We start from the raw sequence: 25,995 nt of genomic DNA, 5'->3' as shown, positions 1-25,995 counted from the left end.
GCTGCAGTCGATGCAGCACCTGGAACAGGTGTGTGTACAGTCGCATGGCCAGTCTTTGAGTGATAGACTTACTACTTCAAAATTTGGGTGACCCTTGCATTTTCAGCCAACTAACATATCTAACTGCAGTTTTGCTATTGTGTTTCATACTTACAGCTATTATTTTCCTTTAACAACAATTAAAAATAAATTTTTTCTACATTAAAAATACATTTTTTAAATTAACAACTGAGATAGTGACCATCATCTTATTATTTTTCCAGAAAGCCTAAAACCATTTTTATTTAAGGGAATATTGAGCTTTTTTAGAAATTTTTTTTCCTTAACAGATATCTTAAACTTTTCCATTCTCTAACTTTTCAGTATGCTCCTTCTAAATCAGAAAGTAAATAAGATGATGGTAACTGAATGATTAATGAAATTTATTAAAAGGCTTTCTAGTTGATTAACTTTTACATTAACATCTAATATCAGTTTATTTTATATGAAATATGTAACTGTATTTTATAAAGTATAAATATATTTGGATATTTATATATTAAAGATATTTTAAAAGGAAAGCTTATTTCGGGGCCGGTGCCATGGCTCACTTGGTTAATCCTCCACCTGCAGAGCCGGCATCCCATATGGGCGCTAGGTTCTAGTCCCAGTTGCTCCTTTTCTAGTCCGGCTCTCTGCTGTGGTCCAGGAGGGCAGGGGAGGATGGCCCAAGTGCTTGGCTCCTGCACCCGCATGGGAAACCAGGAAGAAGCACCTGGCTCCTGGCTTCAGACTGGCACAGCGCGGTGGCCATTTGGGGAGTGAACCAACGGAAGGAGGACCTTTCTCTCTGTCTCTCTCTCACTGTCTATAACTCTACCTGTCAAAAAAAAAAGGAAACCTTATTTCAGTAGATTTCTAATCCTGAGTACAGTGTTGGCACTCCAATTAGTATAAAAAAATTCTGAGATATATTCTCTCCATTGTCTTTATTAGAAGATAGTTTTACTGTATTTCTTATTGTATTAGTGACAGTAATAATAAAAGCTAACACATAGTGCTTACCGTACTCCCAGCACTGTTCTTTACATATATTAACTCTTTTGATCCCAGTATAACTCTTAGGAGATTGGTAATAAGATTGTCCTCAATTTACATATAAGGCAACTGAAGGGCATCACTCTAGGAGATAAGTGACAGAGCTGGGATGTGATCCCCCTGTCTGCTCGTAAGCACCACACCACAGTCCTCTCATACATGTCCACACACAAGAGCAGCTCAGGAATGTGCATCTAATAAGGAGCATGGCTAACAGAAAGTTCCGATTACAGTTGTATTTCTTTTTCTGTGACTCTTAGCTTGCCTTGGCTAAAGATCTACAGTGTTTAATCCTCATATGTGATTGTATGCATATATGGGTTTGGAATGAATTGAGCTTTTGCCTGATGTGAAGAAAATGGTACATTTTTTCTGGGCTTGAATTTAATTGTTCTTTTCCTAAAAGTGGGTTTGTTTTTTCATTCACTTTGTTGTTTAAACAAAAATACTATTTTTAGTGACAAAGCATATTTTTGTTAATTTCACAGAATTTTATTGATACTAACTTACTTATATAGAAATATGGTAAGATATTTTAATATTTTCATAAGAAAATATTTATCATAATTTAAAATAATTCTGTTTCATATTCCATAAAGGTAAATTACCAACACAATTATGGGAAACATCATTAACTGTGGCTTATCTTAGTTTACTTTTGCATTTATAAACAGAGTTTCTACAAGAGACAGAAAAATTAATGAAGGAAAAACTAGAAGTACAGTGTCAAGCCGAAAAAGTACGTGATGACCTTCAGAAACAAGTGAAAGCTCTAGAAATAGATGTCGAGGAACAAGTCTGTAGGTTTATAGAGCTGGAACAAGAAAAAAATGCTGAGCTAATGGATTTAAGACAACAAAACCAAGCCCTGGAAAAACAGTTAGAAAAAATGAGAAAATTTTTAGATGTAAGTATTCTCAACTTAATGATTTGCTTAGTGGATTACTTCTTGCCGCTATTCTTGGCTCTGAATTTTAAATTATGAAGAGATTCTCAAATCATTTTTACCTCTGTGTGAATTCTACCAGTTAGTCAAAAGTACTATTCCTATTAAAAATCCCAATAATTTTTGTTGTACAGCAATCAGAATTGAAAGCAGCATAGGCGATTATGAATGAGCCCCTACCAGTCAGCCTTTCAAAATTCAGAGTTAAGCTTGTTCTAGTCTTTCTTTAACCAGTAGTCAAAGTAGCTGTGGATTCTGGTAGCCAGCTGGCCACCTCTGCTTCACCCTCAAAAAATACGTATAAGTCAGTGTCTGAGACTTGGAACAGGTGACTGGAACAATTGTCAGACTCCATTACTGTCTTCCAAAATGATGTTAAATATAATTTCACATGGATTATCTTCTTTGAGATTTTCTTTTAAGCCTAATAATATTGTCTTCACAGATCAAAGTATTGAATTCTTACATATTTTATAATTTTAGATATAAAACCTGGATTAGAATTAAAGAAATTGATTTACCAATTTGATATACTTATTTTGTTTAAAAACTAAATAATAATGGAGTTCCTCCTTTGTTCCAAAAAAGTGAATTCATTTTAAGGAGAATATTTTTTATGCTGTATTTACCATTACCTACATAAAGAAGAAATGTACTTGTTACACGTTGTTACACGTTGGTGGTTTGGAGTACTCAATAGTCATCACTCCTTTGTCCTCAAACAAAACTATCTATAGCTAATGGGAAATAATAGCTTCAATAAGCATTGAATCTTCAGTTACTGACTGTTATTATTATTAAACTTCAGGAGCAGGCCATTGATAGAGAACATGAGAGAGATGTATTCCAACAGGAGATACAAAAGCTAGAACAGCAACTTAAGCTTGTTCCTCGTTTCCAGCCAATCAGTGAACATCAAACTAGAGAGGTAAGGGCTCTTAGTGTTGTTGCCTCCCTTAGAGTAATTTGAATCTTGAGAATAAACATGAATATTGTGGAAAACTTAAAAGTGAATTCTTTGTATTAACATGTAAATCTTCAAAATCAGAAAATTAAATATTACCTAAACATGATTAACTATAGAAATTTGGAATAATTCCCATATATGTATATCTTTTATTCTTTCTCAATTAAGAAAACTTCCCGGCTGATTTCTCTGTGCCCTTTCTCAATAAAATTGGTCAAGAGTTAGCTATACTTACTCTTTATTTTTACTCCAGATCCCATTCTCTTCTCAGTCCGCTCCAGTGAAGTTTCCAATTCCTATACTCCATTTATTTATTTATTTACGTATTTATTTATTTAGATAAAGAGAGGCAGGCAGACAGGGCTCCCATTTGTGGATTTACTCCCAAAATGCCCTCAATGGGCAGGATTGCAGCAGGACCAAAGCTGGGAGCTGGGCATGTAGTCCAGATATCCCACTTTGGTAGTTGCATTAGCAGGAAGCTGGAGTCAGAAGCTGGAGCCAGGGATTGAACTCTGGTATTCTAGTGTATGATGCAGGCATCTTAACCACTCTACTCCACACTGTTCTTGTTTGGGTAGGCATTGTGGCACAGTGGTTAAGCTACCGCGTCATATATCAGAGTGCTGATTAGAGTCCCAGCTATTCTCCTTCCAATCCAGTGCTCTGCTAGTGCATCTTGGGAGCCAGTGGATGGTGGCTCAAGTGCTTGGGTCCCTACCACCCATGTGGGACATCCAGATGGGTTTCTAGGCTCTTGGCTTTGGCGTAGCCCAGCCTAGATGGTGCAGGCTTTTGGAGAGTAAGCCAGTGGATAGAAGACCTCTCTGGCTGTCTGTAGCTGTGCCTTTCATGTATATGAAAATAAATAGGCCGGCGCCGCAGCTCAATAGGCTAATCCTCTGCCTAGCGGCACCGGCACACTGGGTTCTAGTCCTGCTCGGGGTGCCGGATTCTGTCCCGGTTGCCCCTCTTCCAGGCCAGCTCTCTGCTTTGGCCCGGGAAGGCAGTGGAGGATGGCCCAAGTGCTTGGGCCCTGCACCCCATGGGAGACCAGAAGCACCTGGCTCCTGGCTTTGGATCAGCGCGGTGCGCTGGCCACAGCGCGCCGGCCATTGGAGGGTGAACCAACGGCAAAGGAAGACCTTTCTCTCTGTCTCTCTCTCACACTGTCCACTCTGCCTATCAAAAAAAAAAAAAAAAAGAAAAGAAAGAAAGTAAATAAGAAAAAAAAGAAAATAAGCATTAAACTGTTTTTGTGATGTTCATCCAGAGCCCACTGGCTATATGCAATAATCATTTCTCTGTCTTCACCCTATTTAGCAATTCAGAGGCATTCGTCAGCCTTCTCCTGGGAACAGATGCTTCTCTTGACTTTCGTGACATACCCATTCCACTGATCTCTCTCCTTGAGTCTTTGTGTCTCCTCCACCTACCCAAATAAATGATAGAGTGCATGTCCCCAAGACTAGTCTTAAGCCCCTTTTTTCCTCTCTCTTTACGTTCTGTCCGGGTAGTCAGGGGTATATAATGATTCCGTACTTGTACTTCCATCCCTGACATCTCTGCTGAGCTCTGAACTTGAATATTCAACTCCCTGCTCTGTCTCCACTTAGATGTCTCAAGTTTAACATGTCTAATAGAGATTTTTATTCCGGATTAACCTCTACCAAAGAAAGACCAGGATAAAACATGTTTCTCCTTCATCTCAGTGTATTTTATGCCTTCTGCAGCTTCCTCATTGCTAAGACCTAGAATTCATCCTTGGTTCCACTCCTTCTCAGTCCCTGCTTCTAGCCCATTGTTGAGTTAGGATTTTTACTACGTCTTTATCTTTTCATCTGCATTCAACTCCCTAAACCCTAGTTGTCATAACTGTTTGCCTGAATGATGTGATGGCCTCCTAGTTGTTCTCCCTGCTTCTTTTTTATTCCAGCTGTCCATTTTCCTTACATGGAAACATAGTCAGAATTCCATATTTACTAAGTGTATGCTGCATGACTGAGGGAAGATTCACTGTATACTTGCCTAAAATTGACTTGTCCTGGTGATAAAGAGATTGTGCTTGGGCTGAGGCAATCCCAGCTTGGATTATGGCACTCTCTTCCAGTAGGGGTATGGCAGTGCCTAAGTCATTGAGCCTCTTGTGTCTCTATCTGTTCATCTAAAAGATTGTAATAGCACCTACCTCGAGAGTATTGGCCTGGCACCTAGCGATCACTGAAATTTAACTGGTATTCTGAAAATGATTTTTATTTCTATAAATCATTAATAGGACATAATTGCCATGCAGTTTACTGGGTTTCATCTCTCTCTCTCTCTCTTTTTTTTTTTTTTTTTTGACAGGCAGAGTTAGACAGTGGGGGGGGGGGGGGTTCAACTCTCTTAAAAGGATCACAGAGGCAGGCAATGGGCACAGTGGATGCGACACCGCTTGGGATACCTGACTCCCATGTTGCCGAGCCTGGGTTCAAGCCCAAGCTCTGCGTCCAGTTCCATCTTGCTGCTAATGCACACGCTGGGTGGCAGCAGATGATGGTTCAAGTAGTTGATCCCTACCACCCATGTGGAAGACCAGGATTGATTTCCCAGTTCATGGTTTCAGCCCAGCTCAAGGTGTTGTGGGCATTTGGAGAGTGAACCAGCACATGGAAGATATCTGTCTCGCTCGCTCTCACTCTCAATCCCTTTTTCTCCCTCTGTCTTTCTAAAATAAATCAATATTTAATAAAAAGATCCTTAAAAAGTGTACAAATCTGTAAACTCATTGCAATAAAATAAAATCTGTTCTAACTACTAGAACAGAAGGAAAGTTGTCAGTCTCCACAGTCTGCAGTATTTCTCTTCTTCCTCACTGCTAGGCCAAACAGCCACCCGAGATCATCCTGAACAACAAGCATAGGCTTTTTTTAAAGATTTTATTTATTTGAGAAGTAGACTTATAGACAGTGAGAGGGGGAGACAAAGTTCTCCATCTGCTGGTTCATTCCCCAAATGGCCGCAATGGCCAGAGGTGGGCCGATCAGAAGCCAGGAGCCTAGACATTCTTCTCGGTCTCCCATGTGGGTGCAGGGGCCCAAGAAGTTGGGCCATCTTCTACTGCTTTCCCAGGCCACAGCAGAGAGCTGGATTGGAAGAGGAGCAGCTGGGACTTGAACCAATGCCCATATGGGATGCTGGCACTGCAGGCAGAGGATTAACCTTCTGTGCCACAGTGCCAGCCCCAAGGATAGGCTTTTGAAAAATTTTGTCATTTGCTTATTGAAACTTGAAAGAATATTTCAGCTCAAAAACTTAAACTGTCGTTTACTATTACATAGTTTTCTTACATTTGAAAAGATTGATCTGCTTCATTCATGAAGCTTTTCGAAACCAGCAAGGATGTGCATGTTTGATTTTTCTCCTAGAACATTGTGGTCCCTTTGTTTTCTCCTTGCCTTGCCAGATCTGATTCCCAGTTTCTGGTTTTCTTTCAAAAATTTTTTTAAATTATTTATTTATTTATTTGAAAGTCAGAGTTACAGAGAGAGGAGAGGCAGAGAGAAAGAGAGAGAGAGGTCTTCCATCAGATGGTTCACTCCCCAGTTGGCAGCAACAGCCAGAGCTGTGCCAGTCCAAAGCCAGGAACCAGGAGTTTCTTCCAGGTCTCCCATGTGGGTGCAGGGACCCAAGGACTTGGGCCATCTTCTACTGTTTTCCCAAGCCATAGCAGAGAGCTGGATCGGAAGTAGAGCAGCCAGGACGCAAACCGGTGCCCATATGGGATGCGGGTAGTTCAGGCCAGGGCGTTAACCCACTGTGCCACAGCACTAGCCCCCAATTTCTGGTTTTCTAACTGTAACTATATGTTGTGCCATTTTATTGTGCCTATTTTGTTGCCTTTTCTCTTGGCCTTCCTTCTGTAATTCTTCTTGTAATTCTAGTTAAGCTAAGTGTTCTGAGACATAATCATCATTTCTTGAGTTTCCTCAAAGTATTTAAGTAAAATAAGGTAGAATTCCTTTATTTCTTATATGATACATACTTTTATAGTAGCTTTCTTTTTTTACAAAAATTTATTTAGGAGCTGGTGTTGTGGCCTAACAGGTAAAGCCACCGCCTGCAGTGCCGGATTCCCATGTGGGCGCCAGTTTGAGTCCCAGCTGCTCCACTTCTGATCTAGCTCCCTGCTAATGCTCGTGGGAAAGTAGCTAAAGATGGCCCAAGCACTTGGGCCCCTGCACTCACATGGGAGACCCAGAAGAGGCTCCTTGCTCCTGGCTTCTGATCCATCCAGCTCCAGCCATTGTAGCCATTTGGGGAATAAACCAGCAGGTGGAAGATCTCAATCTCTCTCTCTCTCTGTAACTCTGCCATTCAAGTAAAATATTTTTCAAAATTTATTTATATTATTTATTTGATGCGCAGAGACGGGAGGACCAACAGACGAACCTAGGTACTTGAGCCCTGATCTGCCTCCCAGAGTATGTGTACCAGCAGGAAGCTGGAATTGGAAGTAGAGCCAAGACTTGAGCCTGGGTATTCCAGAATAGCATACCAGTGTTCCAAGCGGAGTTCAGTCACCTTGCCAAGCACCCACCCCTTATACTAACTATCCTCATTTGATCAAAATTAATTTTATAAGTCATCTTCGTAATCCTTCCTGTATTCTTCTATCACAGAGCCACTCACTTGCAGATACCTGCATACCAATCTCAGAGATTCACCTTGGGGCACTTCTTTTATTTGAGGTAAAGGAGAAACCAAGACTAGAGACACTTAGGAAAGCTTTCATGGTACACAGATTCCCCTCACCAACCTGCATCCTCATCTTTATTCTGGGCTGGTGGAATGCATAGGTTGAAAAAGCTTTCGGGGGGCCGGCGCAATGGCTCACTTGGTTAATCCTCCACCTGCAGTGCCGGCATCCCTTATGGGCTAGTCCCGGTTGCTCCTCTTCCCTTCCAGCTCTCTGCTGTGGCCCGGGAAGGCAGTGGAAGATGGCCCAAGTGCTTGGGCCCTGCACCCACATGGGAGATCAGGAGGAAGCACCTGGCTCTTGGCTTCGGATTGGTGCAGCACCAGCCGTGGCAGCCATTTGGGGGGTGAACCAAAGGAAGGAAGAACTTTCTCTCTGTCTCTCTCTCTCACTGTCTATAACTCTGCCTGTCAAATAAATGAGAAAAAAGAAAAAGAAAGAAAAAGCTTTCCAAATGGCTGTTATCAAAATATAGTCCATGAAAGATGTTTTTAGATCATCTTATCGTACGTAAGAGTAAGTTAATACTCTGCAAACTTGCTGTCTTCTTTATTAGGTCTTAATGTGATCATGCCATTAGATAATTCAGCGTTATTCAAGATGCAGTTCTTGGAGCTGACATTGTGGCATGGCAGGTTAAGCTGTCACTTGCAACACTGAGTGCCAATTCAAGTCCCAGCTGCTCTGCTTCCAATCCAGCTTCCTGCTTATGTGCCTAGGAAGGCAGAGGAAGATGGCCTAGGTGCTTGAGCTCCTGCTGCCCACATGGGAGACCCACATAGTTCCAGGCTCCTGGCTTTGGCCTGGCCCAGCCCAGGCTATTGCAACCAGCAGATGGAAGATATATATCTCTCTCTCCCTCTATTCCTCTCCATCCCTTCTCCCCTTCTTCCCCCCCCCCAATGTATCTCCTTCTCTTTTTTTTTTTTTTTAATGTTTCCATTTTATTGCCTCCTTCTCTTTTTTTAACTCTGCCTTTCAAATAAGTAAATAAGTCTTTTTTAAAAAATGAAATTATTTTACCCCAGCTAGAAAAAGTCTTAGTCTTCAGAAAAAGAACTTTTGGCACCGGCACTGTGGCATAGCTGGTAAAGCTGCCGCCTGCAGTGCCGACATCCCACATGGGCACCAGTTCAAGTCCTGGCTGCTCCACTTCCTATCCACTCTCTGCTTATGGCCTGGGAAGGCAGTGGAAGATGGCCCAAGTCCTTGGACCCCTACACCCGTGTGGGAGACCTGGAGGAAGCTCCTGGCACCTGGCTTCAGATCGGCGCAGCTCCAGCCGTTGCAACCAACTGGGGGAGTGAACCAGTGGATGAAAGACACATCTCTCTCTGCCTTTCCTTCTCTCTGTGTAACTCTGACTTTCAAGTAAATAAATAAATCTTAAAAAAAAAAAAAATTCAGGCATAGGGGATATTTAGAAAAAAGGAAAAGAACTTTTTTAAAAAGCTTTGACTAATATTAATATTATTTTTTCTTTTACTAGTGCTGCTTAGTTTTTTTATAAACTCAGAAAATGTCACCTCTGTCGGACATACTTAAAAGGGTATTCAAAAAGTTTATGGGAAATGTATATTATAAAAAATTCTGTATGAATTTTAAAATCCTTCATATCAAAATAAACTCACCTCTTAATCCTATTTTTCAAAAAAATTTTTTAAAGATTTATTTGAAAGAGTTAGAGGGAAAGTCAGATATCTTCTATCCACTGGCTTACTCTTAACCCACATACCTCACCCATTACACTACACTTGCCCTCCAAAACTTTTAAAGTACCTCCTTTTTGCTATCCTTAGTAAAAAATAAAATTAAAGAAGTTTTTTAAATACTTTTGAAAAAATACTTTTATGAAATAAAAACAGGTAACTATATTTAATAATGCTGAATTTTTTAAATTACTTTTTTGCATATTATATTTTCAGGTTGAACAATTAACAAATCATCTGAAGGAAAAAACAGACAAGTGCAGTGAACTTTTGTTGTCTAAAGAGCAGCTACAAAGGGATGTACAGGAACGGAATGAAGAAATTGAGAAACTAGAGTGCAGAGTAAGGGAACTGGAGCAAGCCTTGCTTATCAGTGCAGACACTTTCCAAAAGGTGTGGCATTTTGTTTGGGTTAATTTTATCAAATGTTCTAATAACAGCTACTCTTCATCACACAGATGTCAGTTTTTTAAAATAAAAGCTTGCTGTTGACTTCTTTATATAATGCACATGTCTATGTCTTTGTTCACATCGTAACTATTTGTTCTTATTTTCAAATGTTGCATGCATACTACAGGTCTTCAGGAGAAATATTAAAACAGAAGAATTAATTATCCCTTAACCATCAATAATAGCTAAGCGAAAAGGATACTCGTTTAGATTAATGGTCTGCCCCAAAGTAAGAATTAATTAAATCTATCTCCATAGTCTACAAAAAGCAAAAATGAATTAAGAAGAGCAAGATAAGGAAGTTTGGGATAGGGACTGAAGGTCTGAGCTTCATTTCATCTGAGAAATAAATTTTAAGTATCAGAAATTCTTGCTCCAATTTATGAAACTTTTGATTCTTCACTGTTATAAATTTTCTACTTCTAAATGGGGAAATAGAATTAGTACTTCTGAAAAATGTAATAATCAGGATTTACTATTTGCAACTTAATGTCTGAAAATTCTTATGTGTTTGAAGGTGGAGGACCGAAAACAGTTTGGAGCTGTAGAAACTAAAGCAGAATTGTCCTTAGAAGTACAGTTGCAGGCTGAGCGAGATGCCATAGACAGAAAGGAGAAAGAGGTAAGGAATTTAAGTGACAAAATGTGGTTTGAATTCTTTTAAGTCTGTTACTTTGAGAACATATTTAAATAGATTGGAGTTTATGGCCTAAAACAGAAGTTGAGATTGTTTCTCTGCTTCATGTCTGAGTGGACCAAGAAGACAGTAAACACATGCACAGACAAGCTGAAATGTGGAGCGATGTTTCCACTAGGGAACTGAGCTGCCTGGAAGCAGAAAGCAATTTAGAGGAACAAAAAGTGTGTGTGTGTGCGTGTGTGTGTGTGTGCTTCAAGCTATTGTTTTATTCTGGGTGATTTCAGTGCTGTTTTAAAATATAAAAAACATCTTCTTAAATAATTGTTAATGTTCTCTTATGTTTCTCTACTCCTTCCCTTCTATTAAAAAAAAAAATCCAGTATTTTAGAACAGCAGCTTTCTAGTTACATTATAACTTGTTTAAAGCCTTTCTCTACTAGTAGTTTTCCTAAAACTTACCATACTCTACTTTGTGTAGCTATATCATACCAGTTTAAATGTTTAAAATTTTGTCTTTGTCTCTTTCCATATAATTTTCTCAGGACCTTTAATATGTTTTAACACATTTTTTTAAAGATTTATTTATTTATTTGAAAGTCAGTTACAGAGAGGCAGAGGCAGGGAGAGCAGTCTTCCATCCATTGGTTCACTCCCCAGATGGTCGCAACGGCCGGAGCTGGGCTGATCCGAAGCCCGGAGCCTGGAGCTTCTTCCAGGATTCCCATGCAGGTGCAGGGGCCCAAGTACTTGAGCCATCTTCTGCTTTCCCAGGCCATAACAGAGAGCTGGATTAAAAATGGAGCAGCCGGAACTTGAACTGGTGCCCATTTGGGATGCCAGCACTGTAGGCAGCAGCTTTACCCACTATGCCAGAGTGCTGGCCCCTTTAACAAATATTTATTGGATTGAAATGGTATAGAAGTACTAATAAGTACTTTGGAGAATACAAGAATAATTAATGTGTCAGATAAAGCTATAGCTCAAAACTTTTAATTTAGAAAGAAGAAAATGACATTGATGCAAATGACTACAGTTGAATTGATCATTTCCATGAGAAGGATTTTCTCACTTTCAGTAATACTGACATGTATCTGAGAGACTTATTTTGTTTTGAGGTTTCTCTATTGGAGACAAGGAGCACTTTTGTTTATATATAGCCACTTCTGTGTGTTTGAAAGGAATTGGCATTTAAATATTACCTTGCACTAAATTATCTGCTCAAAATGATGGACCTTCATAACTGGACTGCAAAGCAGTAACAGTTGATTATGGATAGTTGGTTAAGCTTACTAATATACCTCTATTATCTTTAGAATATATACCACTACTATCTTAATTTCATGAGTTAAGTTTCTAATAGCTGTCTGCCTTTTACTTAGAATTGTAATCATTTAGAGCTACAAGAAACCATAGAGAGCATCTATCAACTTACTCTCGGTTTTCACAACAAAGAGACAGGACCAGAGATGTTGCGTGAGTAAGGGGTTAGTCTGAGAGCTCGCCCCTCAGTACTAGCTTTTAATAACTGTAACTGGTACTCTGTCAGAATGCATTCAGTTGCTTGTGACTGGAGATGGAGCATGAGATGCAGGAATGTAGAATTAAAGTACGTCTTGTCATGAAAATAACTTGTAAGCACTTGTTCTTTCCTGAAAAACAGGAAATGTTTTCTGATATCTGCTGCAGTATAAACATAAGGCATCCACATGAGTCATTATATTTGTGATACTCTCAAGGTCTAGTTTGTATAAAATCTCTTTTTAAAGTTTGACTCTTTAAAATGCATAATAAATAGGCCGGTGCCGCAGCTCACTAGGCTAATCCTCTGCCTGCGGCGCTGGCACCCCGGGTTCTAGTCCCAGTTGGGGCGTGGGATTCTGTCCTGGTTGCCCCTCTTCCAGTCCAGCTCTCTGCTGTGGCCTGGGAAGGCAGTGGAGGATGGCACAGGTGCTTGGGCCCTGCATCCGCTTGGGAGATCAGGAGGAAGCACCTGGCTCCTGGCTTCAGATCAGCACAGCGCGCCAGCCATGGCGGCCATGTGGGGGGTGAACCAACAGAAGGAAAACCTTTCTCTCTGTCTCTCTCTCTCTCACTTTCTAACTCTGCCTGTCAAAAAAAAAAATGCATAATAAATAGAGAAGAAAACTTTAAAAGATTTTCAGGATTATAGGAGAAGGGGAGTAATGTGGATAGAAATAGGATTTCTTTTAGAAAAAGATGCCTTTGGTAGGCTTTAGCTCTCTAGAGAGATGATGAGGTCTAGCCTCCAGCAAGCAGTAATAAATGATTAATGATAATGGAGGGCTGTGGGCCAGAAAATGCTGAGTAGACAGTGAGAGAGAGACAGAGAAAGAGAAAGGTCTTCTTTTTTCTGTTGGTTCACCCCGCAAGTGGCTGCTACGGCCAGCGCGTTGCAGCTGGCGCGCTGCGCCAATCCGAAGCCAGGAGCCAGGCGCCTCCTCCCGGTCTCCCATGTGGGTGCAGGGCCCAAGGACTTGGGCCATCCTCCACTGCACTCCCGGGCCACAGCAGAGAGCTGGCGTGGAAGAGGGGCAACCAGGACAGAATCTGGTGGCGCCCCAACTGGGACTAGAACCCAGTGTGCCAGCGCTGCAGGTTGGAGAATTAGCCTAGTGAGCCACGGTGCCGGCCAGAAAACGCTTAGTATTTTAAGTAGCTCATAGCATCAGTCCTTTACAGTCTCCCAGGACAGGCTGATTTATCTCCATTTTGCAGATGAGTAAACTTTAGTAACTTGCTTAAGTAACCATGGGCACAAGTGGTTAAGCAGGGATTCCTTCCAGATCTCATGATTCTGGAATCCTTGTGATGCATATTGGGACATGTTTTACCTTGTTAGTGAAAAATATTAAAGACTGTCCCTCTGGACCTGTGCTGTAGCACAGCAGGTGAAGCCACCATCTGCAGCGCATGCAACCCATATGGGTGCCAGTTTGAGTCCCGGCTGCTCCACTTCTGATCCAGATCTCTTCTGATGTGCCTGGGAAAGCAGCAGAGGATGGCCCAGGTCCTTAGTCCCTTGTACCTACATAGGAGACCTGGATGAAGCTCCTGGCTCCTGGCTTTAGTCTGGCCCAGCCCATGCAGCCATCTGGGGAGTGGACCAACAGATGGGAGACTTCTTTCTCTCTGCCTCTGCACTCCCTCTCTGTAACTTTGCCTTTCAAATAAATAAGTGAATCTTTTAGAAAAAAGTGTCCCTAAACATGTACTGAGCTCTTACTACACTTGGAGCACCACTGTCCAGTTGAAAAACCAGCACTGGACTTCAGGAATCTACATATATTCTGGGAATCTACATGTATTCCAAAGAGGTTTTTTTAAAAATACTTAAAAAATGTAGGTATAAATTAATGTAATCCAACCAGACTACATGTCAGTTGTTAGATAAATAAGATTAAAGCAAAGTTAAACATTAATGTTGTTCTTCTGGTTTGGAGGTTGTTATAGGCTCAATAATAAGGTATCTTGTCCTAGAGTCTGGCTTAGTAAGGGGGAAGAATGGCCTCTAGTATCGTTCTGGGGATTACAGTCTCTAATGTGATGCTTCAAGTTCAGTTACTTACAAAGTTGGTGATTGAGACCAGAACTTCTCAGACTTTAATATGCCTGTGAATCATGTGAAGATCTTGTAAAAATGCAGGCCTGGGGTGCAGCATGAAATTCTGTGCCTTTTTCTTTTAATGATGCCAGCCTGCTGCTCCAGAGACCCCCTTTGGAGCAGCAAGGCTTTAAGTCAAGAGCACAAGTGAGGGGCCAGCGCTGTGCTTCAGTGGGTTAAAGCCCCAGCCTGAAGCGCTGGCATCCCTTATGGGTACAGGTTTGAGTTCCTGCTGCTCCATTTCCAATCCAGCTCTCTGCTGTGGCCTGGGAAAGCAGTAGAAGATGGCCCAGGTGCTTGGGCTCCTGACCCACGTGGGAGACCTGGAAGTTCTTGGCTCTTGGCTTCAGATCAGCTCAGCGCTGGCCATTGCAATCTTCTTGGGGAGTGAACCAATAGATTGAAGACTGATCTCTCTCTCTCTCTCTCTCTCTCTCTCTCTCTCTCTCTCTAGCTCTACCTCATTGTAACTCTGTCTTTCGAATAAATCTTTAAAAAAAAAAAAAAGTGACCATAAACTGTTACATGAAAAAAAGAAGCAAATGTCATGTGAGGTAGGGCAGCAGTTTTGAACTTCAGTAACTGTGTGTTAAAATAATACCTTGTCATCAAAAGTAGCTGAAGGATAGGTGGCAAGTAAATACTATTATATTAGATAACTTTGAAGAAGATATAATCATAACAATTTTTAGTAGAGTAAGCTAATAATTATATATGCACACTTACTGTACTTAAGTGCCTACCAAATTTGGGACTGGTGTAACAGAAGAAATTTTGTATGTAAATCTGAGACATTACTTATTAGAAGCAAGATAAATGATAGTATAGGATGGAAGACTCCAGAGATAACCTCCCCGGGTTCAGAAGCTGGCTTCCTCACGGACTAGCTGTGTGACCTCAGGGCAAGCTACTCCTCTTTATGACTTCCTTCCTCATCTCTGAAATGGAGCTAAATCATAGAACAGGTCTTAGAATACTGTTACACAATTTAAAAAATAACAGTATTACATGTAAAATACTTTGTGCCCTGCCTAGCCACAAATTGTGTATAAATGATGACTATTGTTGTTAATATTGGCAGTATTTCTGCTCAAGAAAGAGCAGGCCGATTTTTAAAAGTCTTGTTTTGCCAGTGTTGTGGTTCTAATGATATGGTGTGTCTGTGTGGTGTGTAATCAGCCCAGATGCCCTTTCAGCTTCTAAGGCACTAAATGATTTACAGGTTTTTTCTGAGCCAGATGTTCCTCCTGCACCAAAATCTTATTTTAACACAACAATTTTGATGATCGAGTAAATACACATCTGGAAAACCATGCATTAATTTTTTATTTTTTATTTTTATTTATTTATTTTTTTGTACAGGCAGAGTGGACAAGAGAGAGAGAGAGAGAGAAAGGTCTTCCTTTGCCGTTGGTTCACCCTCCAATGGCTGCTGCGGCCAGCGCACTGCGGCCGGCGCACCACACTGATCCGAAGGCAGGAGCCAGGTGCTTCTCCTGGTCTCCCATGCGGGTTCAGGCCCAAGCACTTGGGCCATCCTCCACTGCACTCCCGGGCCATAGCAGAGAGCTGGCCTGGAAGAGGGGCAACTGGGACAGAATCCGGCACCCCAACCGGGACTAGAACCCGGTGTGCCGGCGCCACAAGGCGGAGGATTAGCCTGTTGAGCCACGGCGCCGGCCTAAATATTTATTAAGGAACTGCAAAGCAGTGAACTAAATGAATATTACACTTCACAACCAAAACTAATTTTGAAATATAACAATAATTAGTTTTTAATATTTGTCATTAATTTCAGTTCCAATGTGACCATCAAAGAGCAGTTCTCTTACCGTTACTGACAGTCCTCAGAAATTAGCTAAATTTCTATGGTTCTTCCTATAGAAGCTCTCTAATTTTCTTCTGAAATGATACTGTTAATTCAGACTTAAGGATCTCTTGATATTGGTGTCTACTTCTGCTTAGGCAAATGGCGTAGTAACCAAATCTTATAGTGGGTTAATTAGATATTTGTGGACTAAATTAAGCAGATCTTACTTGGTAACTGAAATAACTTAGTTTTTTAGCTGTTTTGGAGCCTTTGGCAACTAAATTTAGGGTAAACTGAAGTACGTGCTTCCCCCTGTGGCTCTCTTCTGCTTCATCAGAGAGTATTTTAGATAGGAAATGGGGCAAGTGTCCTTCCTCTGCAGGTCTCCTCTTTCCTGTGAGCAAGATGGTTCAGGAATGTTACAGTTGGAGCCTGGAGCCGGGCCTAGAAAAGCCATGTTTCTTTACTCTGATGATGCAGGCTTTCAGCATACATACATATTTTATACAGCTGACACAGCACCCTCATTCTACCCTAACAAATAAGCATTGATGTAAATAATTTTTTCTTTTGGTAATTTTGATTTCGAAGATCACAAACTTAGAAGAACAATTAGAGCAGTTTAGAGAAGAGCTGGAAAATAAGAATGAAGAAGTCCAGCAGCTACATATGCAGCTAGAGATACAGAAAAAGGAATCCACTACCCGCCTGCAAGAACTTGAACAAGAAAACAAATTATTTAAGGTAATGAATTGAGAAAAACTTTGCTCTGTAAATAATCCATAGTTTTGGTCTTACGTCATTTTAATCAACATTTACTGAATTGGGCTATCAGATAATACTAACAGGAATATTAGCAGGCAGTGAATTTGCATGAAACCTATTTTTCAGCTCAACCTATGTAGTTGAATTCACCATAAATGAAAAATTTTGAGATTTTTTTATCAAAATAGCTTAGGAATTATTAATGTACTAAAACCATACAGCTCTAATATTTTCATTTGTATAGTGTAGTTATACTGTGTCTTTTGTAAGAGTTAATTGGAAGAATGGTCTGGAAGTGACTTGTAATGCTACAATCAAATGTGATGTTTATTTTTGTCTCTAGGATGAAATGGAGAAACTGGGATTTGCCATAAAGGAATCTGATGCTGTATCTCCTCAGGACCAACAGGTGCTGTTTGGAAAATTTGCTCAAATAATACAGGAAAAAGAGGTGGAAATTGACCGATTAAATGAGCAAATTATAAAACTTCAACAGCAACTTAAAATTACAACAGATAACAAGGTATACTCATTTAAAATTGTATAATATCTGAAATTGAATTAAGCTAGAATTTTAAACATCAAAATAGTTTTTAGTTTCCACTAAATTTAAAAAACAAATCTTTATTCTGTTTTAGTGTATAGACACATTGGCTTAAGCTGTATGTGTTTTTGTCCTCTCCGAATCTTGTCAAAGGGTTTTAATAGGAGACTCTGTGACTTAGATTTCATCAAATCATCCTAAATGTATTAAAAGTTCATCTATTTAATATGAGTTAAGGGTGATTACCTTTGGGTGCCATCTTTTGCGGACTTTATTTCAGTATTTGTTCATTTTCAGTTAGAATGTATTGATACTGACTAGTTTCCTAACAGCAAGTCAGCTACTAAAAGTGAAAATTACTTTAAATTTAACAGAACTTCCTAGATAGTTCTAGGTCTTTATTTGATCTGATGAGGGAAATGTTGGTCTATATTGTTATTAGGGTAACATGTTATGTCTGAGAAGGATATTAATTTTTGTTTTGTGCATGATCATCTCTTCAAATTTCTGCTCTAAAGTAAAATAAAATTCCTAAAATATAACTATGTATTTATTATGTAAGTTGCATTTTTTCATTAATAGGTCATTGAAGAAAAAAATGAACTGATAAGGGATCTTGAAGCCCAGATAGAATGTTTGATGAGTGATCAAGAACGTGTGAAGAAAAATAGAGAAGAAGAAATAGAGCAGCTCAATGAAGTGATTGAAAAGCTTCAACAGGAATTGGCAAATATTGACCAGAAGACCTCCGTGGACCTCAGTTCCCTACCAGAGGAAGCAGACAGCTTGAAGCATCAGTTGGATAAGGTGATCGCAGAAAAGCTGGCCTTGGAGCACCAAGTCGAAACCACCAATGAAGAAATGGCTGTCACGAAAAATGTACTTGAACAAACCAATTTTAAAATGAATCAGCTAACCCAAGAATTATGCAGCTTAAAGAGAGAACGTGAAAATATGGAGAGAATCCAGAGTGTACCAGAGAAAAGTGTTAACATGAGTGTGGGTGATCTGAGCAAAGACAAACCTGAGCTGGACCTAATCCCTGCTGAGGATGCTTTAGCACAGCTAGAAACTCAGACTCACCTCAGATCTTTAGAAGAAAACAGCAAAGTTTCCTTGAGTAGTTTGGAAACAAAGTTGCTTCAGTTGGAGAGCACTGTTAGCACAAAGGACTTGGAACTTATCCAGTGTTATAAACAAATACAAGACATGCGAGAGCAAGGCCAATCTGAAACAGAGATGCTGCAAAAGAAGATTGTAAGCCTACAGAAAGTCCTTGAGGAAAAGGTGGCTGCTGCTCTTGTGAGTCAAGTTCAGCTTGAGGCAGTTCAGGAGTATGTGAAGCTCTGTGGAGATAAACCAGCAGTTTCCTCAGACCCCACAAGGACAGAGGTACCCAGTTTAAGTCAACTGGCAGGAAACACCATGGAGCCCGATGTACCCGCGCTAACCTTGAGAATCTCAGAGTTAGAAAGCCAGCTGGTGGAAATGCATTCTAGTTTGAGTTTAGAGAAAGAGCAAGTAGAAATCGCAGAGAAAAATGCTTTGGAAAAAGAAAAGAAACTGCAAGAGCTACAGAAGCTTTTGGAGGACAGTGAGGCAAAGCAGAGAGAGAGAGAAAGGAGAAGCAGCCTTCATGGAGATCTTGGAGTTCTCGAGGTTAGTTTTCCATTTGAATTTTCACATAAATAGCTTAAGAAACTCTTGCTTTGTTCTTTGAGCTGATTGTAAGTTGCTAAATATGATGTTCTGTTTACAACTAGCAATTTTTATATAAAGAGGTTTTATAAAAATATTATGTTGTTCTTAGAAGAAAAACTTCAGACAAACTGAATTTAACAAAAATTTAGCATATTTGGCCAGCGCCGTGGCTTAACAGGCTAATCCTCTGCCTTGCGGCGCCGGCACACCAGGTTCTAGTCCCGGTCGGGGCGCCGGATTCTATCCCGGTCACCCCTCTTCCAGGCCAGCTCTCTGCTATGGCCCGGGAGTGCAGTGGAGGATGGCCCAAGTTCTTGGGCCCTGCACCCACATGGGAGACCAGGAGAAGCACCTGACTCCTGGCTTCGGACCAGCACGATGCGCCGGCCGCAGCGGCCATTGGAGGGTGAACCAACGGCCAAAAGGAAGACCTTTCTCTCTGTCTCTCTCTCTGACTATCCACTCTGCCTGTCAAAAAAAAAAAAAAATTTGGCATATTTGAGCAGAAAATGATTCATGAGTCAGATGGAACCAAACCAACAAAGGTTCAGGAATCTGTACTCTGCAACAGTAGAAGTATTTATTTATAGACAGAAATCTCAAAGCTCAGAAATGGCATATTGGTTATGGCTAGATGTTTGCCTTATTTGGACATGGTCCAATCAGTTGGTTGCCTATGATTGGCTGGAGCCTGGCTGTTTATGATTGGCGGAGACTTGCTTGGTGGTTCTATTCCTGAGTTAGGTTCTCAGTTTATTTAGAGTACTACAAGTTAGGTTGTAGTTCTTTTTTTTTTTTTTTTTTTTTTGACAGGCAGAGTGGATAGTGAGAGAGAGACAGAGAGAAAGGTCTTCCTTTGCCGTTGGTTCACCCTCCAATGGCCACCGCGGCCAGTGTGCAGCTGGCGCACCGCACTGATCCAAAGGCAGGAGCCAGGTGCTTCTCCTGGTCTCCCATGGGGTGCAGGGCCCAAGCACTTGGGCCATCCTCCACTGCACTCCCGGGCCATAGCAGAGAGCTGGCCTGGAAGAGGGGCAACCGGGACAGAATCCGGCACCCCGACCGGGACTAGAACCCGGTGTACTGGCGCCGCTAGGCGGAGGATTAACCTGTTGAGCCACGACACCTGCCGGTTGTAGTTCTTTACACAGAAACTCAAGGTACAGAGACAGCTGCAGGCTGACCTTTATTTAGCACTGTGCTGTCATTATCACTGGAACAGTGGTTACAAACTATGTTTTGTGGGTTTAAAACATGACATTTATTCTATCAGCTTGTTCATGAAATACAACAGTCAGAAGAAACATGAAGTTTATTAACACATTCCCTGGGAATTGTATGGGTTTTTTCCCCTTAATTTCCCTGTAATATGCATATAATGTCATCATCCCTCTTAAGTATTAAAAAAAATAGCAAAATATGTTACTATTCACCTTAATTAATACGTGAGTGATAAGTCACTATGTTCTATAAATTTTACGTCTGCTAATGGATGTCATCCTTTCTTAGAGATGCCCCTGCCAGCTATAACACGTAATCCCTGCAAGTCTACTTATGTCAAGTTCAGAAATCGTACTTAATTCTTAGCATGTAACAGATAGGACGAAGACTTCTTTTCCTTCATATTGTCACCTCATAAATTTATCATTTTGAATGGTTAGAAATGCAGTTTTATCCAAGTACCAAATTAACTAGTATATCAGGATTCTAGAATTACATAATGTATTTTGTAAAAATGTGATTCTGTTTAGTAGATTTTTTCCTTCTAGTTCATTGTAACTATATATTACTGTAAGTAAATACATAAATATTAGAACACTGTGATTTTTCACATATAACTTCTAAGAAATAGTTATATCTTAGTTACGTCTTTTGAGAAAAGTGATATAAATTTGAAACTCTTGAATAGTAACAATATTTTCATTAATGTATACATTTTTAGAGTATATACGAATGATATTATTTACCTTTCCTTACAAGAAAGTCATTTTTTCTTAGAGTCTCAAGAACGTAAAGTGATGACCCTGGAAAAGTTTCCCTATTTCTTAAAAGAGCATTGATCATTTCAACTCTAGTCTGGCAGTTATTTCTGGAAAACCTTCATTAGAAGGTGTTATTGCAGGGCCAGTTCTGTGGCACTGCAGGCTAAGCTCTGACCTGTGGCACCAGCATCCCATATGAGCGCTGGTTCAAGTCCCGGCTGCTCCACTTCCGATCCAGCTCCCTGCTCATGTGCCCAGGAAAGCAGCAGAAGATGGCACAAATCCCTGGGCCCCTGTACCTACGTGGGAGACCCAGAAGAAGCTTCTGGCACCTGGCTTTGGCTTGGCCTAGCTCCAATTGTTGTAGCCATTTTGGGGAGTGAACCAGCAGATGGAAGAGCTCTCTTTCTCTCTTTTGTAACTCTGCCTTTCAAATAAATAAATCAATCTTTAAAAAAATGAATATGTAATTGCCTTGCACTTGGCTTTACATCACTCTCAATTTTTTATCTGAGAGGCAGGAAGAACTCCCATCCATTTCACACCCCAGTTGCCTGCAAAAGCTCAAGAACGAAAGGTGGCCAGAAATTCAGTCCAGGTCTCCCATAAGGGTGGCCAGGACCCACTTACTTGAGCCTCCCAGACTCAGCATTAGCAAGAAGGGACTCGGGAGCTGGAGGGGAATTGAGTTCAGGCACTCAGATGTGGATTGCAGGTCCTTTAACTGACATATTAACTGCTAGGCTGAATATCTGCTGCATCTACGTATTTTTAAGTGATGTGTTTCTTGTTTTCCCATTGTCACTCAGTCAACTAAGAGTGAAGAAAGTGGAGTTTTTGGAGAACTTGAGGCTCTTAGAGCTGAGTCAGCAGCTACCAAAGAAGAACTTGCCAATTACAAAGAATTGGCAGAAAAACTTCAAGAAGAGCTTTTGGTAAGATGTTTAACATAGCTCCTAACTCATTTATTCAACCTAGATTTTTTTTTTTTTAAGATTCTATTTATTTATTTGAGAGGTATCGTTACAAACAGAAAGAGGGAAAGACAGAATGAAAAGTCTTCCATCTTCTAGTTCACTCTCCAAATGGCCACAATAGCCGGAGCTGAGCAGATCTGAAGCCAAGAGCTTCTTCCAGGTCTCCCACAAAGTTGCAGGGGCCCAAGCACTTGAGCCATCCTCCACTGCCTTCCCAGGCTTTTACCAGAGAGCTGGATCAGAAGTGGAGCAGCCAGGACTCAAACTGGTGCCCACATGGGATGCTGGCGCCACAGGCGGAGGCTTAGCCCACTACGCCACAGTGCTGGCCCTTTGACCTATCTTAATTTCATTTTGGAATGTAAAACTCTGTGGGGTGGGCCTTTGTATATAAGATGCTGATGAAGACACCTGCATTCCATGTCAGAGCACCTGGGTTCCATACGTGCCTCTGGCTCCAGACCCCAGTTTCCTGATGATGCAGACCCTGGGAGGCAGCAGCGATGGCTCACGTAATTGCATTCCTGCCTTCCATGTGGGGAACCTGGACTGATTCCCATTTCCTGGCATCAGCCCTAATCAGGGCCCATTGTGGATATTTGGGCAGTGAACCAGCAGATGAGATCTCTCTCTCTCTCTCTCTCTCTCTCTCTCTCTCTCTCTCTCTGATTCTCTGCCTCTAAATAAAAAAAATTTAAAAAAAAAGTAATATCACCTATAAAATAAGCCCATACTTATAACTTAAAGACTAGGGGAAAAAGAAAAAAAGAGAGAACAACAACAAAAAAAACTAAGGTTAAAAAAAAGTATTTTGTGGACTTGATGAAAAAGTCCCATTGTTAAAATTTCTTTGCAAGCATCTCCTTGATTGGATTTCCTGGGAGTCTTTGTTAGGAGGATGCTTTGGCTCTCCAGTGTGTTAATGAAGAAAGACAGGTGTTAGAAGAACCATATATCCCATGAGAACCATAAGTATTGAGCGTGATAAAATGATTTCACTTCTACAGTATTCTGTGGCTATATATATGGAGAGAGAGTGGAATGTTCTTCTTGTTACTCTGAGGGAAATGAGCACATTGGCATGAATTTCACTCTTTCTCCACTCTACCACCCCCAAGTCTAGAGCTGATGTGGCAACTTCAACTGAGTGCTCCCTGTCCTGCTCTTTCTGTTGTAGGTGAAAGAAACAAATATGGAATTTCTTCAAAAAGAGTTAAGCCACGTTAGGGATCAGCTCACCGAGGCAGAAGACAAATTATCCCACTTCTCAGAAAAAGAAGATAAGACTGAGGTACAAGAAAACGGGACGATCTGCATACTAGAGCCATGTCCTGGTAAAATAGGTGAAAGCTTTGCCTCCCAGACAGAAGGGGCTGTCCAAGTGAACAGCCACACCCAGACTCCACAGATTCCTGTTAGAAGTGTGGGAATCCAAACCGATTTGCAGAGTGACGGTTCTTCCGAAGAAGTCACTGAAATAATCAGTCAGTTTACTGAAAAAATTGAGCAGATGCGAGAGCTACATGCTGCTGAAATTTTGGATATGGAGTCCAGACATATTTCAGAAACAGAAACTTTGAAGAGGGAACACTGCATTGCTGTTCAGTTACTGACAGAGGAGTGTGCTACCTTGAAGTCGCTGATACAGGGTCTGAGAATGCCAGAGGTATTTGATTTTCATAATATGTAGTTTTTAACAGTCTATGATATTTTTCAAACTTCTGTGTTTTTAAGAGAAATTTTAACAAAAAGTAACCATGATTTTTCATGATTTAAAATTTTTCCATTATGTTGAGTTAGATGATGAAGTTCTTGTGTGGATTTGGACCCTTTTTTTTTTTTTTTAAGATTTATTTATTTACTTAATAGAGTTACAAAGAAAGGGAGAGAGAGAGAAAAAGAGAGAGAGAGGTCTTCCATGTACTGGTTCACTCCCCAAATGGCCACAATGGCTGGAGCTGAGCCAATGTGAAGCCAGGAGCAACTTTGGGTCTCCCACATGAGTGCAGGGGCCCAAGGACTTGGGCCATCCTTCGCTGCTTTCCCAGGCCATCAGCAGAGAGCTGGATCGGAAGTGGAACAACTGGGACTCCAATGCCCATGTGGGATGTCAGTGCCACAGGCAAATGCTTAACCTGCCACACCACAGGGCCGGCCCCTGGACCCTCTCTTCATCAATGTTTCTTCTTATAGTAATATCCACGAAGACAAGAATTCTAGATTTATTACAGCCAATGAATAGTTGCATTTATTATGAAAAGTATGACAAATTTGATTTATTTTTTCTTTTATGCCATTAGAAAACAGCAAAACAATTCATTGAGTACTATTCATATTAAGGCAAAAAAAAAATAATGTTTTTTTTTTTTATTTCTCTGTTTAATTAGGGTTCCTCAGTTCCTGAATTAACACATTCTAATGCTTACCAAACTAGAGAAGTAGGTTCCAGTGGTAAGTGATATAGAATGTTGATAGTATTTGTTTAAAAAGTGTTGGGTTTCTTGAGGGACGGTTTTATTTACTTATTTTTAATAGCAAAGTTGTTTTCTTTGTTTTAGATTCTGGATCAGACTGGGGTCAGGGCATTTATCTTACACAGAGTCAGGGATTTGACACAGCATCAGAAGGCCGCGGAGAAGAAGGTGAAAGTTCCACAGATTCATTTCCAAAGAAAATAAAGGTACCAAAAAATACATACCTCTTAGCAAACTTAGTATCATTCCTGTATTGAGTATAGTATTCTATTTGAAGTTAAATAACAGTATCGTCTCTTTCCATATTTTACAGATAATAAGGTATACTATATTCAATAAATATGTATATAAGGACTGCTATAATAATTTTTTAAAATTTTTATTTATTTTGCTAAACTATGTTATCTCAAAAACTAAAAAAGGAGGGAGAATGGAGGAGGGTGAGAGGGAAAGAGGGTGAGTAAGGAAAGAAATATCATGTTGTTAGAATTGTATCTACAAATCACATTGAATATGTGAAAAACTAGTTTAAACCAAAATTTAAAAAATTTAAATGATTCAAACCTAAAAAGAGAGACCTTCTGTCCACTGGTTCTCTCCCCAAATACCCAAAAGAGCCAGGGCTGAGCCAGGCTGAAGCCACGAGCCTGGACCTCAGAGTCTTCCTTGTGGGTGGCAGGGCTCCAAGTACTGAGACTGCTGCCTCCCAGGATGCTCGTTAGCAGGAAGCTGACTCTGCCGCCGAGGAGCCAGAACTCAAACCAGGCACTGCAGTGTGGGACATGGGATGTGGATGTCCCAAGTGGCAGCTTAACCACTGTACCAATTGCCCACCTCTAAAATTTTTATTCCCAATGTTTTTGTATGCAAAAAAATCCTTAAAGCAGACTAAAGGAATAGAAGACATTTCCCACCTCTTTCTTTTGCTCATACCAGTGGTTAGTCATTAAATCTAGAAGCGTAAGCAGCTAGAGAAGGAACCCAGAGGTGAGAGCTGTGAAAAATCACAGGAGGTAATTAAGGCTGGTGTCCTGCAGAGGAGGATGGTTTGGTAGTGGTGAACCAGACAGTCCTATCTTCAGTGACCTTTCTAAGTCAGTCTGGCTGTGTAAAGCTATCCTACTTATCATTTATTTATCCTTCTGTGTCTAATTGTTCAGTCTTTGAAGAAGTGGACATAATTCTGGCTCTTGGGTTTTGGCTCCCAGGGATTACTGAGAGCTGTCCACAACGAGGGCATGCAGGTGCTTTCTCTCACTGAGAGTCCCTATGGCGATGGAGAGGACTATACTGGTCATCAGCTTTCAGAATCGTGGCTGGAAGAGAGAAGAGCTTACCTCAGTACAATCTCATCTCTCAAGGATTTCATTACCAAAATGCAAGTGCAAAGAGAGGCGGAGGTACTCAAAGAATATTATGCATCTACATGATTTTGTATTATTTGTGATGTGTATTTTTATATGAATTATGGTATCTGTGTTTTCATACTTGAAAATAAATTCATGTGCTCTTAGACTTTTACCATGTATTTTGGCTAGTAGATGAATATTTTTAGACTATTCTAAAAGTGTGTCTATTTGAAAACTAACTTTT

General features: G+C 40.6%; 1 protein-coding gene across 3 annotated transcripts in view; it reads left to right on the top strand.

Moving 5' to 3' along the window:
* AKAP9 (A-kinase anchoring protein 9) overlaps window positions 1-25,995 on the top strand; it is a 160,181-nt gene that overhangs the window by 111,273 nt on the left and 22,913 nt on the right. For all 3 annotated transcript variants that reach the window (XM_062179110.1, XM_062179109.1, XM_062179111.1), the window contains 12 exons: window positions 1,752-1,984; window positions 2,832-2,951; window positions 9,654-9,830; window positions 10,405-10,509; window positions 16,551-16,703; window positions 17,068-17,247; window positions 17,851-18,927; window positions 21,761-21,886; window positions 23,106-23,594; window positions 24,316-24,379; window positions 24,487-24,608; window positions 25,611-25,802. In XM_062179110.1, the coding sequence (XP_062035094.1) occupies window positions 1,752-1,984; window positions 2,832-2,951; window positions 9,654-9,830; window positions 10,405-10,509; window positions 16,551-16,703; window positions 17,068-17,247; window positions 17,851-18,927; window positions 21,761-21,886; window positions 23,106-23,594; window positions 24,316-24,379; window positions 24,487-24,608; window positions 25,611-25,802 (3,038 nt within the window). The remainder of the gene's footprint in view (window positions 1-1,751; window positions 1,985-2,831; window positions 2,952-9,653; window positions 9,831-10,404; window positions 10,510-16,550; window positions 16,704-17,067; window positions 17,248-17,850; window positions 18,928-21,760; window positions 21,887-23,105; window positions 23,595-24,315; window positions 24,380-24,486; window positions 24,609-25,610; window positions 25,803-25,995) is intronic.

The sequence above is a fragment of the Lepus europaeus genome, chromosome 20, assembly GCF_033115175.1.
Source record: "Lepus europaeus isolate LE1 chromosome 20, mLepTim1.pri, whole genome shotgun sequence".
Taxonomy (NCBI): Eukaryota; Metazoa; Chordata; class Mammalia; order Lagomorpha; family Leporidae; genus Lepus; species Lepus europaeus.
The sequence above is the reverse complement of the archived record's forward strand: the minus strand, read 5'-3'. Positions and strand labels throughout refer to the sequence as shown.